At 39.6% G+C, this 15,092-nt stretch overlaps 1 protein-coding gene across 1 annotated transcript in view; it reads right to left on the minus strand.

The window, feature by feature from the left end:
- The window catches only part of galk2 (galactokinase 2), a 30,745-nt gene that overhangs the window by 10,092 nt on the left and 5,561 nt on the right, over nucleotides 1-15,092 (minus strand). The window contains exons 6-8 of the mRNA XM_088640827.1: nucleotides 13,186-13,332; nucleotides 865-963; nucleotides 476-628 (exon numbers count right to left, since the gene is read on the minus strand). Coding sequence (XP_088496953.1) covers nucleotides 476-628; nucleotides 865-963; nucleotides 13,186-13,332 — 399 coding nt within the window. The remainder of the gene's footprint in view (nucleotides 1-475; nucleotides 629-864; nucleotides 964-13,185; nucleotides 13,333-15,092) is intronic.

The following is a 15,092-nucleotide window of genomic DNA, read 5'->3' on the forward strand; positions in this document are numbered from 1 at the left end:
CCTGTTACAAAACAAAAACACTCAAGTGTACACTGTCTGCAGCATAATATGAATCTCACATGAAAAAGCGTGACTTATAAAATATTCAGAATCTGTATAATCAACTTACATTTAACTAAGTAGGAACAGAGGGCAGTGAAGCTTTGTTTTCCTTTCCATTTGCAATTCTGGCACAGATTCAGGCCACCTTGAAGAATCTGAAAACCATTACCCTGCACTCATGGTCAAAAGTGCACCACATATAGGATATCACATGGCAGATTCTGACATTAAGAAGGAGTGTCTGAAAAATACAAATCAAATCTCGTGCAAGAACTCCAGGCTCAACCTCCCAAACCCACAGTATACCCCACTTCTGCTAATTTGCTCAATTACTAACAGCTCCAGTCTCGCTCACAAAGACATGTGTGGATACTGTGGAGAGGGCATCTCTGCAGAATGATGTCATTCGGATTTGATTAGGAACACGGCATACCTTTGCAGCTAGTCGGCACTCCACAACCCTGATGTTGAAATGAGAAGTTGCAGCCTTGTTCATTTCAACACAACAATTAGCGATCACGAAAACGGCCCCAGCTGGGAGTCTCACATCAGTCGCCCTCAGGGGGTTGAACTCAATTAGTTTCGCCTGCAAAAAATTAAAAATGGCATTGGTGATGAGTATGTATGTCCATTTTCAGCACATCCTTTACTAATTATCTATATACAGTACACACACAATTGCATATATAGTTTTTACGGAAATGGTGACGCATACAAAGTGATTCACCAAAATGGATTATTTGCGTGTATTTTTGTCAGTTTAGTTGAGTGTGACAGGGTTTTCAGGTTTTTCACTTTCTCAGCAGCAGCAAAGCTACGTACAGTCCCCTGCTCTGCGAGGAAGGAGATGGACTGATCCATCCCGCCACCCTCCGTGCCAATATATCGCTCACAGCGCGCGCAGATCTCTGCCAGCTCCACCTGAAAAATAAAGAGGATGGGATGCAAGGCAGATGAGAGCTGTTATTAAATCTTGGTAACAAATTAAATTAATTTACATTCAAGAAACAATTTACACATTTCGAATTAAGCACAAAATCATGTTCTTTGTGAAAGTACTGGAAGTCACCATGTTGTCGCAAACTCACATTTGAGTTACCATGAACTGCGACGTGAAGCAGCCCTTCCTGCTCTCTAGTCTCCGTAATGAATAATTGAATGAGATGTACGAGCGAATAAGTACAGCCTGTGCAGCAGACATTTCACCACAGAAAATGTTCCAACATCATCTGTATGCAGAGTTAAGAAGTAAGCAGTATTTGTCGGCAAAACCGTCTCAAAATCTAAAGCAAAATTTCTATTGGACTAAAAGCAATGTATTCAGACGTCTGCGTGTTTACAATGTCATAGGGCTGAAAACATCACCAGAAGTTTTGTTGCCTCGGCCTGAATCGCAAAATATGGTGCTGCGCATACCGGGAAATTTCTTCTATTTAGTGATGTAAATTGCAGCTGTTACAAGTTATTATGTACATTTTACTTTTGTTGCAGTTTGAATTGCACTCATCAATGCTGATTCTTTCTAACCCCAAATTTGTGAAAATAGCTTTGCAGTTCCCCTTTAATGCAGTGGCTGTAATGGTGGCTGTAAATGCAATAATTGCACCAACCTGCTGTATTGAAAACATACAAAATTGATTAGTGAAGAGCTGAACAAACAAGATTATGGGAAAAAGAAACCTATTAAATTCTGTCAAGTTAAGTGTTAGGTTTCCCCTCAAGGAGGGAATCAGAGTTCAGATCATAATTTCTAAACCTCTGGTAACCGGGGACACTCTGTTTTTCAAATGAGACATTGAACTGTGGTCCTGACGATTTTAAAGATCCTAGTGCCGATTAGTGTAGGGGGGTTAACCTGGTGTCCTGGCTAAATCTCCCCCTGAGCTTGCACAATCTGGCCTCCCTAACTAGCAGATCAGGCTTAACCTGACTGATATTAGAAAATGGACAACAAAGCTGTAAGAAATGTCTCTGGGAGAGTTAAATGGAAGGCGGAATGATAAATACTCATGCACATGAAAAACCTGATGCACCTCACACAATTCAAGCCAGCAGAAGAGGCCACAGCCTGAGAGAGAAAATGTGCCTGACTATAAAATTGCACAAACAGTCACAGCGATAATGATTTGGAAATTATACAGTTGCTTTTGATGGATAGTTAAAGTAAAAGTATCAGTCCTGGATTAGTATGAAATGATTGTTGTAGCAGGACACAAGAGTCCAAACTTTCCGCACATCTGAGGATCTCCATCACATGGCCGCAGATCCCAGGGATCTGCTGTGAAGATTCGGATCAACTCCCACAGCAGATGAGAGGTGGGTTAAAGACTTTAAAGCCATGTCTTACAGTGGAAACTCCTAATCCTGGCTATTCAGTGTAACGGAATCCCTCCTTCATCCTAGCTCTGTGCTATCAAAGCCCGGTTGACAAGTCTGAGCTCTTCCCCCTGTGAGGAACATGGCCCCTTGTGTCAAGGTACAGTAGCCCCAGCACAGGCCTACCTCTCAGTTCCACGTGAACAGAGCCTAGAGCCAGTCACTGGACCGGCCATGTATGTATGACTGACACTTTCTGTGGGTATGAGGAGCATCTGTGGCCAATGAAGGGAACAGATGGAAATCTGCCACCTGACCCACACTGCAGCCTTTCTCACTCATTTAGTGTCATTCCTGCCCCACCCACTGCACACCCCACCCAAAACCTCCTTTTCTAATAAGCATACATGAGAAATATTTTCTAGCTTCAACTACCTGCTAATTCTAATACCTACCAATGAAGGATGATGAAAAACTCTTTACAATATAATTGGATAAATATCTTATTTAATATTCTTATTTTGCCTTTAAAATCTGCATATTTCCTCAGCTGCATCATGCACATTTGTGCATACGCAATGGTGTCAGTCATTTAATAATCACGGAACACAACTTTAAATGCCTTAGAACTATTATATATTGTCCTTTTATACTTTTTCCCCATTAAAAAAAATCAAATCAAAAGCAGACTTCACTAGATACTTACAAAACTGAAGCAGGCAGTCTAGCTGTACAATGTAAAAGGCTGCACACGTCAATTAAACATGAGACTAATTAACATCCCCATCTGCTTACAGTTTGCATGCTAAGTTCCAATTTGCTGAATTTCACATGTGTTTTATATGGTAATGGCACTTATTTTCATCAGAAGCAGGGACATGTTTGTCAAGAATTATCTGCATGTCATCATAACCACAAAAATTGTGGCCTGATGTTATCTCCTCTTTAACTTTCTTGAAACCCTATGTCTCCCGTCTGAATCATAAAAGATTAAGGTCTTTGATTACCACACATACAGCTTTAAATTTCCCTGCCTCCTACACAAATGTAGGAATAAACATGGCCAGCTTAACAACTGGTTAATCATGCTGGAATTACAGCAATGGTGGGAAAGGATCCCAGAAATATTTGTAAGACCTCTTCTCAGTAGCCTTTTTAAATCTTTACAGATTGTAAAACTCTTGATTTCTATTTTAGGTTACCAGGCTGGAGTTTCTCTATAATAGTATTCTCTCTTTTTTACCCCAAGTCGAGAGTGAAAATGTGCACACTCATAAAACAGCAGTTGTGAAGCAGCTGTTGGGTATTAATATCCTCTTCAGATGAATGCACCTGAATGAGACCAGAATCAGTCTTACAGACCTTTCCAATGTGATGAAAATGACAAGAACCAGGCTGACCTGGGGTTCAGTCAGAAATCTATAATCAGTTCTTTCTGCACTCAGGTTTTTTTGGGGGAATTTATAAACAAGCACTCGGTTCTATTTTACTGTATATTGATATGGCAACAAGAATGCAATCTCCTTCAGTGATTTATTTGAATCGTGGTTTTGACTTTCACAGAACACAGACTAATATCAAAATGAAAAATATAGAGTGTTTAGCCACTGAATGCCATTGGGTTCAGAACGACCTGTATAGCAACTAGGCTTATCAGCTCTGATCTCTCAGTGGTTTCCCAATTTCAATACTTCCCTATGTTTTCAAGGCCTAAGGCCTGTCTTGTCTGTGAGTTATGGACCCTGCAGCAGGAATTTCCGAACATTTGTTTGAACACAAGAGCCAAGCCTATAGTTGTGTTCCAGCACATTTTCCACCATTTTTTCCTTTAAGGAAAAACAGTCAAAGCAGGAACAACCTATGAAGGGTAAAACAAACAGCTGTGGATATTCAAGCACTTAAAAATAGTTTGTTAGTCTGAATGCATTAAACTGATTATAGGCGCCAACTTTTCAAAATCCTTGGAGGTGCCTTTCTTGAAGCAGAATCACATTAACGAAGCATTCCTCTTCCTCTCTCGCATCTTAAAGGGGTACTGCAGCCTCAATTTCTCAGACCGGTTATTAAGTGTCAGTAATAAAATAAATTGCTAAATTGTACAGGTTCCAACTTAAGCACAACATTGTGAACTTTGTGAAGGTACTGTATGGTCTCGCCAGGTGAGAGCGAGAGTTTCCAAGAACTGTGACGTAAACCGTCCCTTCCTGCTCACTAGTCACTCTAATGACAAATGTAATGTGATATATTAGCGAGTACAGTAAGTACAGAATGTGCAGCAGACAACTCAGAAATGTTCCAATGTGATCTGCATGCAGAGTTAACAAGTTATATTTGTCAGCAAAGCTGTCTCAAAGTCGAGAGCAACATTTCTATTGGATTAAAAGAGCTGTATTGACAAGCTTGCTTGTTTACAATGTACTGTAATAGGGCTGCATCACCTCACTGGAAGCTTTGTTGCCTCATTCCAAATCGCAGTGAGGGCAATATGGTGTTGTGTATACCTGAAAAGTTCATGTATTTTGTGATGTAAATGCAGGTTTTACACTTTACTGGGTATATTTTACTTTCATTGTGGTTTGAAATGCACACATCAATGCTAATTCTTTCTAACCCAAAATCTAAAAATAGCATTGCAGTTCCCCTTTAACATGAATAAAGAATTTCATTAATTGATGAAAGCGATGTTAACAATATAAATACAACAAGGAAAACAAGTTCCTTTACATTGACCTCCCGGTATTGAAGTTATTTAAGATGTCTTCAATGTTCAGTGAAACAGAATCTCTGGGAATTATGTGACACCGAACATTTCATTTTTCTTGGTGGAATACGTCACTTCACACACTTTTTACAGAAGTCTTCTTCTTGTGATAAAAGATGTGATAAAAGCTTGCTTTGTGGTGAGCCAGATTGTACTTTCCTGTCAAATCCCTTCAGGTTCTGCCTCTGTTGAAAACTCCATCAAGACCTTTCACATCTTAATTTTAGCAAAAAAGTGTTCTCTTCTTATCAATAAACATGTATCAAGGGAAAGCTAATGTCTACTTTTCTTGAAATGTCCGGACTTTAATAGGTTTTACTCTGGTACTGCTACTTCAACACTTTTCACTCACTGACAGATCACTTTCTGTTACTATCAGAGGTCAATTCACAGTAAGTGCAGATACTGGGGTCTGTGTTTTTTTTAATTGTGGGCAGCATGTTGGTGCAGTGTTCAGCACTGCTGCCTCGCAGTGCTGGGTTCCCTGGGATCCATTCCCGATCTCCCTGTCTTCGTGTGGGTTTCCTCCGTGTGCTCTGGTTCTCTCTCACAGTCCAAAGACATGCTGGTTAATTGGCTTCTGGGAAAACTGGTCCTGGTGTGAGTGTGTCAGTGTCTGTGTGTCTGTCCAGTGATGGACTGGCATCCTATCCAGGGTGTATCTTACCCATTGGTTGCCGGGATAGGCTCCAGCTCTTCCGCAAACCTTAATTGGATGAAGAAGTTGGAAGATGGATGGATGGGATGGATTACAAATGCTTCCATTTCAGTAATTTATAGCTCTTTTAAAGCTTGCTCATTGGCCGGCGCAGACACCTTTTCTAATCAAACAGCAGTTACTGATGATTCAAGCCGTTAAAGGATAAACCAGCTCAATCATAATTAACTGACAGGTAAGTTGACCACAGAGTCAAGAACACAACATATTCATCCTTCTGTAAGCGCAATCCTCCAGTAATTCCCAGATAGGAACAAAGTCAACCACTTTCCCCTGCTTTTACAATATTATGACGTAATATTGAGGTGTTTGAGCACACACAGCACCCACAGACCTGGCCTGTACGATACTGCAGACCTATGATACTGAAAGGACAAACTGAACTAGTACATCTCCTACCCTGCTCAAGCACAGACACCCGAGGACATTCTCTTCTATAGTGTGCTTGGCAGAACAATATGACACAGAAAAGTGGTGGTAAACTAGGTGATCTCTAGAAACAAACACAACCATTTCTCCCCATTGCTAATACAGTGTAAAATCAACACCTATGAAAATCTTAGGAAAATGGTAAGTAATTTGGTTGGCTTTGCCAAAGCCTAGGGGTGAATCTGTTGGCTTGCAGTAAAGCTGTGAAAATGTCAAAGTTGTAAATTGCTTTTATTTATATAATAATTGTATATTTTGATTTTATTTTAGTTTTTTTATTGAAGGGGGGGTTATGCCTGCCCAGAAAGGCCAAGACCCCCTTTAACAGAATAAGCACCTGCATTATTTTAAAATATGGAACCTTTTACAGGCTAAGAACAGATGTTTTTCTAAACAGAGCCACATGATAGTGCAAAGGTAGACAGCTATTTTTAAATCACTTATTCATTAAGAAAAATATGCTGTTTTGTCTTTAAATCAAAATAAATAGACCTACATCTGGGCCTCTCATCTTTCAGTATTGAACTCATTAGCTCAGACTAGTATAGAGATGATTAAAAAAGAAAACATGAACACCTGAAACAAGTATGTGTGCATTCATGCAATATCAGTTCACTTCTATAAAAATACAGTCCATACTCAGACGTGTTGCCTTTGAGAAACCTGGCAGTAAATAAACCATAGTTATACTGTACTATACTGATGGATCACTGCCAAATACTTGTTTACTATAGCCATGATTAAATCTCTGCCATATGCTTGAGCTGCATCACTAATAGAATATAATTTGTATAATAATATTTGTCTTATTACACTTTGCACAAAATGTGCTCTTTTACCTACAGCACATACTTAAAAAATGAAAAAGGTGCATGAGTACCTTCAGTTTATCCAAACAATCAGTAGCCTTGGTTTAAATGTCAGACATGGCAGAACTAATTTAGACAGGCTACGCTACGTTATCATTTTCTCATTCATCTTGAGGACTCCCTCTAAACTGTTCTGCTACATTTTTAACCACACTTTGTTTAACTTCATTGAACTACTGTTTACCCAGAAGAATGCTGTGGTACTGCTTCAAAACCTTCCTGATGGTTTGATTTGTTGATAGCCTCCTGCGAACATGGAGAGGAATATTGTCTGTGATTATGAAAGCATGAGCCAGTATACTTTCACAAAGCACCAATGCAGATGTACAGCTTTGCAAGAAGGAGCTGTGAGTTCACAGATGACAAGTTGCTGAGCTGAAGATGTGTTAAACAGGCAACGTCTGCGGTTTTTATAATTGCCTCATTTCATTTACATAATTTCTGTGGATATATATTCTCAAAAAGCACCTACAAAAACCTAGTTTTGAGAATACTACTGTATATATACAGTATGTGTGTGTGAAAACCAATTGCACAAAATGAATGTCCATCCTGTGACATGTGCACAACCACACATACAGTAAGCCTAAAGAGTTGCACTGGCTCTTGAATATCACTTCCTAGAATGTACACTTAAAAGAGGGCTAAGCATTCTTCAACAAGCAATGCTAAGTAAATTTCATCAACATATGAATAACAAGATTTCAGATACAGAGAGAAAATACTCTTTTGACACATTTGACGCCTTCTATAGAACCTCCCCAAGTTGCACAGTAGTTTTGCTTAAATGTTTTTTGTCTCCTTGAGAAAAGATCAGTACCCTTGGTACCTTGTATCTGTTAAGAGCTCCTCCATCCTTCCACTATCATAATCCTGCTTACTCACAAGATACAAGATCAAGATATCCCTAAGATTTTGGGAACAATAAGCTACTAATATTCAAAGAACCATTTAAGCAAATTGATGCCTCATTGTGTTCTTATGTCCTGATTCTGACTTCATAGTGGTACCTTCTTTTCAGAATGACCTGCAATCAAACTGCCCTTTCTCTCTCAACCTCCTACTGTACAGTAACAAGTCTTTCTTACTGCTTCCCAGGTGCAGTGACATTTAAAATCTCTTTTGCACTAAATGTTTAAAAAAACTCTACTGAATTTCTGTTATACCTAAACACGTGGGATAAACTATTTATTCAGTTAATATGAATACTGATAGAATTTTAATATAAAACATAGTAGATTATTTTACTTTATTAAAAAGTATAGTTCAGAAAAAAGTGAACCATGAAAAAGCCCAGAGTTCCCTTCAAAGTGAACGAAGTGAGTTCCTTTGATTGCAAAAGAAATAGTTATTTTCCCCGGCTGGTCTCCAGGGTCATAATTCCTGGTAAACTAAGTGTGGTTCTTAAGAAACTAACCATATGTGAGAAGGCCCTTGAACCATCACTACTTTAACAAATAAAGATGTAATGAGGTCTCCCTCAGTGAAACAGCATAATTGTGCAGATTGCAAAGGCCAAGGATCAAGTCTGCAAAGCTGTTTTGGGGCATGTTCTTGAAACAGCTGACAGTCTGCCCAGCTGTCCTTCTGTCTTCATACAGCAGAGCTTCCTAGCTCATTTGGGGGAAAAAACATTCACATTCAAAACCTCTCAGCTGTGACACTGGAGTTAAACGGAAAACGCAATAATTCAAATTAGCAAACTGTTACACTGGATTACCTCATGGAGAGGGAAAAAAATCACACGGCAACTGAGATGAACATTCATCTTATAATAAATGTCATGAAAAGCCCCTTCAGATTGGGATGCTTAATTTCTGTAAAAGCAGGAAAAACACACAGCGCTGTCTGGAACTTCTCAGGCCGTCTGAAATTCCTATATCATCTGCTGGAGGGGCTGCCAAGAGGAGGACTAGCTGTGCTGAGGATGTTTCAGACAGATTTGTCAAAGCTTTGCCTGATGCTAAATTTGTCCAGCTGGAAAGGTGCTGAGAGCCTCTCACCAGAAGTATGATTGAACCAAGGCGATGTGTGGGGTTTTCGGGGCATATATCCAAAGGACACTGTCTCTTTCATCTCTCCAGACCATTCATTTTTTATTTTAATTCTTAACGTACCCTTACTTATCAGGTCTGTTTATTTGTTAAAGTGTTGAAATGCAGCAGCATTTATTTTAAGAAATTAAGAACCGCTAAAAGGCTATTATCACTCATTTGGACAATGTAACCCATTGATCCAAGTGCCACATCAGGCAGCTCCAGGCTACACATTAGACACTGCCTTTCACAGGATTTAAGCTTCTCTCTGACCCTACTACTGAGCTCGTAGCATGTTATTTTGGGGTGATGCTGTGAAACTTCGCAGTATTAATCAATTACCAATTTTAAAGAACAGATGCTGAAATTGTTTCTAAATTTAAAGCTTACCTAGCTTAATGAAATGAAAAGAGTTCAGTCTAATGAAGAAACGTAGCCAGTTGGACATTTCTAAGTCGGTCAGATTCAATTCATTCACATAGCTGAACGTTTTCAATTAATTGCTTGTTGCTTGTCACAAAGCATAAACCTAATCCTAAATATTCCTCTTAGAATTGATATAGTTGTCTGCACCATTTTGGTTCCCTGGATTTAACTTCTGAAATATACCAGTGGTTAGATGGTACCCAGGTCTCCAGCAGTTATATTTCATATAGCAACACAAGCAACAGACCCCAAAATTTCCTTAAGAAAAATCTGCAGTGGGACATCCCAGCGATCAAATTCCAAACTTCAAAATGTATTTGCACACCAACATGCTAGCATCATATATTCATGCAAAAATACATATATCAGAATGAGTTCTGTCTCCAGACCTATTTAATGGTCAACAGAGAAACTCAAGGTGTGACACCAAGGTATACAGTAAATTACTTTAATTTCTTATTTGTCAAATATACATATGAGAGTAAAAAAAACAACCTGACAAAAGACAGAGTGGCTGAAATGGTGCTTTTTCTGAAACTCTGTTTTCTCAGGAGGCAAAAGAATGAGTTCAGTTTAGTTTTTGACAGCCTGGTGTCTCACTTCCACTCATTTTTCTGCTTTCCAGTAACTTGAATTGTGTGAACTGCTTTCAGTCACAGTTTTCTTTTCTGAGCTAATGGCATTTATAGAAATTAAATCAGGCTTCTCAATGGCGAGATGCTTGAAGCTAGACACAGCCTTGAGCTACTGCAGTATTTATTGAGAGAGACTGTCCCAGATCGCCGAGGTCTGTGCAGAAGATGTGACCCAAGCATTGCACTTAACATCTGCTCTTTATTTCGAACAGTTTTTGAGCAGAAAAGAGAAAAACATTAAATGAAAACAAAACAAAACAGCTTGATGCTGTTAAGTACCCATTTTAATGTCAGCACAAAATCAAAACAATGGGTTTGTCATATAATGTTATCTGAACATACGGTTTACTTTGGCAAGAAGGGACATTTCATTGCGGTAATGTGTTTACTGCATTTGTGTCTTTGAAAACTGTTGCCTCAGCTCCTAAACACAAAACAATGATATACTTAAGTATAACCTTCCCCCTTTTCAGAATAAATGCTTTTGTGTTCTAATGAGTATACCTCCTGCTCCGGGTGGAACTATAAAAATGAGTTTTGAAATACTATTCAGAAGGAACAAAAGTCTGCTCTTACGAATATAATTTATTCACACGTAAGAAGGGAAATAATTCATACCACTGACATACTGCCAGTAAAGAAAAATGTTCATTATGACTTGTAAATGTCAATAATTACAAAACAGAGTCATACGTTTTCGTGTGCTCCAAAAGATGACGCATTGTGAAGTGTGGGCATTGGTGAAATCTGTCTGTCCCTTTGCTGAGTTTTCACCACCAGCTCCAATCAGACAGAAAGCAGTGTGTGAGAGTGTGTGTGTGTCCTCTGTCCTTCAACTAAGTGCAGGAGTGGCACTTGCTCTTGTCAAGAGGATGCCCTTCTTTATACAAAGAGTGGTGGGTGTTTGCAACAAACTACCCTTAAGATGCAGCCTGACGAGACCCTTGGACTGGTGATCTGAGCCAAGTGGGCCAGACAAAACGCATAAATGTTTGTACCGCTCTCACGAATTCTAGCCCTGGCATATAAAAGCACCTGATTTTGAATTATAAAAAACATAAAAATGAAACATGTCATTAACTTAACAGCTATCCACATCACGCATCTGCAGCAAGTTCAGGTGGAAACGCAGCAGGACTCAGCTCAGATATGACCCCAGGCAAGAGCTGGCCCAGGTCTGCAGAGAGGCAGCAGCCTTTCGTGAGCACTTAATTGAAAAACACATTTAGAGGAATATAAAAATCAAGAAACATGCTGTGAAAAGTACACAGGAACTGCTCTGCCAAATGCCATGCTGGAAAATTATAAAAGGTTCTGGCAATGTTTAAGTAACTGTCAAAAACAAGATTACATTAACTCTATTACGGTCATTAGGTTCTGCATAAAACAGTTTTTGGCAATGAAAATTAAACGCCAGATAAAGCCTTTGTATACATTTCTGACATTTGAATAATACTAAATACAAAGTTTTGTGAAATGAATCACATATAAGTTTGATGGCTACAGAACATGAAAGAATTATGCTACGCAGTTTATCTGCGTGGACTAAGATCCTGCAACACAGGGGTTTTATCTGGGGGTGGGAAATGAGCACAGGGGCACTTTGGTAAGCTGTGCTAATTTCAATTACAGCCTGGGCAGAACTGTTATGATACACAAGCTAAATAATCTCGATTTGATTATATCTTTAGCATGGAATGGCACAGCTTCCTACTGGCGTCACGCTTGAATGTCAAGAGCCTCTAGAGATCAGGATGGAGTAATTCTGTAATGACTTCTTCTTAGGGTTGTGTGAACGCCACTGTCAGTAATACTCTTCTGTTTAGTTTAAGCAAATTCAGTTCAATTCACCTAACATCATTCTGAGTCTCTTCTTCCAGGCTTGCACAGCTTCTTCATGATTTCACAGGTCTGGATAAATATTGGGACTCTCGATAACTACATAGCCTGCATGCTGGAACAGTGAATTGCATTACTCCTGCATCCTGAGTACGATTCCGGTCTGGGGTACTTTCTGTGTGGAGCTTGCATGTTCTCTTTGTGACCATGCGGGTTTGTGACAGACCAAAGACATGGTGTCTAGGTTAAATGAAGTTTCCTAAACTGTCTCTTGCATGAGTCCGTGTGTCCTGTGATGGATGAGTCCTGTTCAGGGCTTATCTTGCCAAGTGCTCATTGCTTACTGTGAACCTCTATTGGACTAAGCAGTCAGATGGATGAATTGCTATGCTGTAATGTTGACATTTTTAATGTTGTCAAGTTTTAACTTCCACGTCTTGCTGCAGAGGTCTGAAATGTATACAATAAAAGACTGTAACCCGGGATGAAATTCTTCAAAAAGGCCTTTATAGGACTGATTGTTAAGAATTCAGCTTGGGCCCTGTGTGAGAAGGCAGTGAGTTCAGTAAAAAAGGGAGTTCTTGTCTGAACTACATTCCCCAAAATGCTATAGCGCATAAGCAGCTGCCGTCAGTCACCTGACACCTGCACAACCTGGATGGGACACCAGTCTGATGCACAGACAGACACACCAGGGCCAATTTTCTGAGAAGACAATTAACCTAGCAGTCTTTGGACTGTGGGAGGAAACAGAAGTATCTGGAGGAAAGCTTTAGAACCAGGGGAGAATTTACAAACTCAACATAGACAGCACCCTGTGTCCAGAATGTAACACATCTTCAGGACTGCAGAGCTATACACAAGGCACAGCCAGGAGTGGATTCAAGGAAATCTGATTGAAATTCTGTGAAACAGCCACTTCCCCACGGCTTGCTGAACTCACACTCTCATGACTGCATCTAACAAAATCCTCTTAATCTCCATCAAGTACTTTAGCCAGTACATTATTACCGCTTGTCTCCAGGACTCTGATTCTATGTTGAGTCTGAAGTACTGTCTTGGATTAATAGGGACAGCCCCAGTCATAAGGCAGACTTCAGTTTCTGAACGTTACCTTGGAAAGAGTCTTCTCGTTGGCTTCCAGTGTCACCAGGCCTGCACAGCACACAAGTGCGCTGGAGCTGGACAGCCCAGAACTGGGGGGGATGGTCCCGTCCACAACACACTTAATCCCTGCAGGACTGCTGAGGCTGAAGTGCTCCTACAGACCAAGAAAAGGGGATTCTTAAGTGCTGTGGGGAGAGGCTGCACAAAAAAACAACCTCCATTATTGATAAATGCCAGTGCCTTGTAAAGGTGTTCAGACCCTGGTGCTGTTCTCACATTTTGTGGCTTTAAAGTGTGCACGCTTGGCACCTTGAAGCAGTACTTAATGTTGCATAGATGCACAACCTACTGCACACAGTTGCAGCAAACAAGAAAATAAATACATTATACGCAGTCATAACCATTCCATTTTTTCTTTCATTAATATTCAAATCTTTTGTTATGGTGAACCTAAACTAATCTAGGTGAGTTTATTATTAGTTGAGTGGTGCAGTAAAAGTAGTTTCAGTGATTTGGGAATAAATACACCTGTCTCTGTGAGGTGTAGTCAGGTAGTGAATTTCAAGCCAAGATTTAGCCATGAAGACTGAGGAGCACGGGAATAAAGTTTTATAAAGACAAAGATAAAGAGAAGGGTATAAAAACATCAAAAAGAAGCTAATATCACTTTGAACATGGTGAAGCTGATCACTAAGAAGTGGAAGGAACCAGACATTGCCAAGATCAGGCTGTCCCTCCAAACTGAGCAGCCCGACAAAGAGGAAACTGGTTAGGGATGCCACCATGAGGCCAATGATGAGTTTGAAAGTTACACAACTCAGTGGCTGAGAGAAAATGGCCAGAAATAAGGTGTATGGAACTGAAAAAAAGCATCTAAAATCCCGACATAGCCCCTAAGTGATACTGCAAATATGTGACAAAAGGTTTTATGAACAGATAGGACAAAACTAGAGATTTTTGGTCTAAATGCAAAGTGTTATATCTGATCCAATCCCAACATAATGCCTCAATCAGCCAACACCATCCCTAAAGTCAAGCACGGTGGAGGCAGCATTACATCAAATTATATCTCTGCCACTTATCAGCTTGTCAATTCTGATGGGAACATAAATGGAGCAAATCCCTGGCAAATACTTAAAGAAAACTGCTAAAGACTCCAAACCAGCAGTTTTCAGCAGGACAATGATTTAAAACACAAGGCCAAAGCTACATTAGAGTGACTTGAGAAAATGAATGTCCTTGAGTGGCTCAGTCAAAGTACTAAATTGAATCCTATTGAGGATCTGTGGACAGACTTGAAAACGACTCCATAAGTAATCCCCAAGCAACTTGAGAGAGTTTAGGCAAATCTGCCAAGAGGAGAGGAATAGGCATAAATTGCACAAGGTCAGTATACAAAGTTGGTACAAATTTACACCAGAAGACTTGCAGATGTTACTGCTGCCGAAGGTGCTTCGACTGAATACTGAGTTCATGGGTCTGAATTCTTATGCAATCAAAATATTTTTGTTTTCTTTAGTCTTTATTGATATGTAGTGCAACCTGTCTTCAGTTAGAGCCTTCATGAAAAAATGCATATCCATCTTTTTTAAATATCATAAAATGGGACACCATAGGAAGGGTCTGAATACTGTTGCACGCCACTGTAATACTATGAGGAAAACCTAAACTGAAATCTTTAAAGGTGTTTTTTTCCTCCATTTCAGCACCTTGTTAGGGTAGGTTAGCTTCCAGAACAGGTTCATTCTGAGCCATATTGAAATTTTTAAACCCCCCACTATACAGTACAAGCAGACCCATGGACACACACAGAAAGCATCAAATTCAGCACAAAGAAAGAAAAAATGCAGCACATTTTAAATATATATTATGTGCGTGCAGGAAAGAAATTAGCTGTTTTTATTATTGTTTTCT

Source organism: Lepisosteus platostomus, chromosome 7, assembly GCF_059453375.1.
Source record: "Lepisosteus platostomus isolate fLepPlt1 chromosome 7, fLepPlt1.hap1, whole genome shotgun sequence".
In the NCBI taxonomy this organism is placed as follows: domain Eukaryota; kingdom Metazoa; phylum Chordata; class Actinopteri; order Semionotiformes; family Lepisosteidae; genus Lepisosteus; species Lepisosteus platostomus.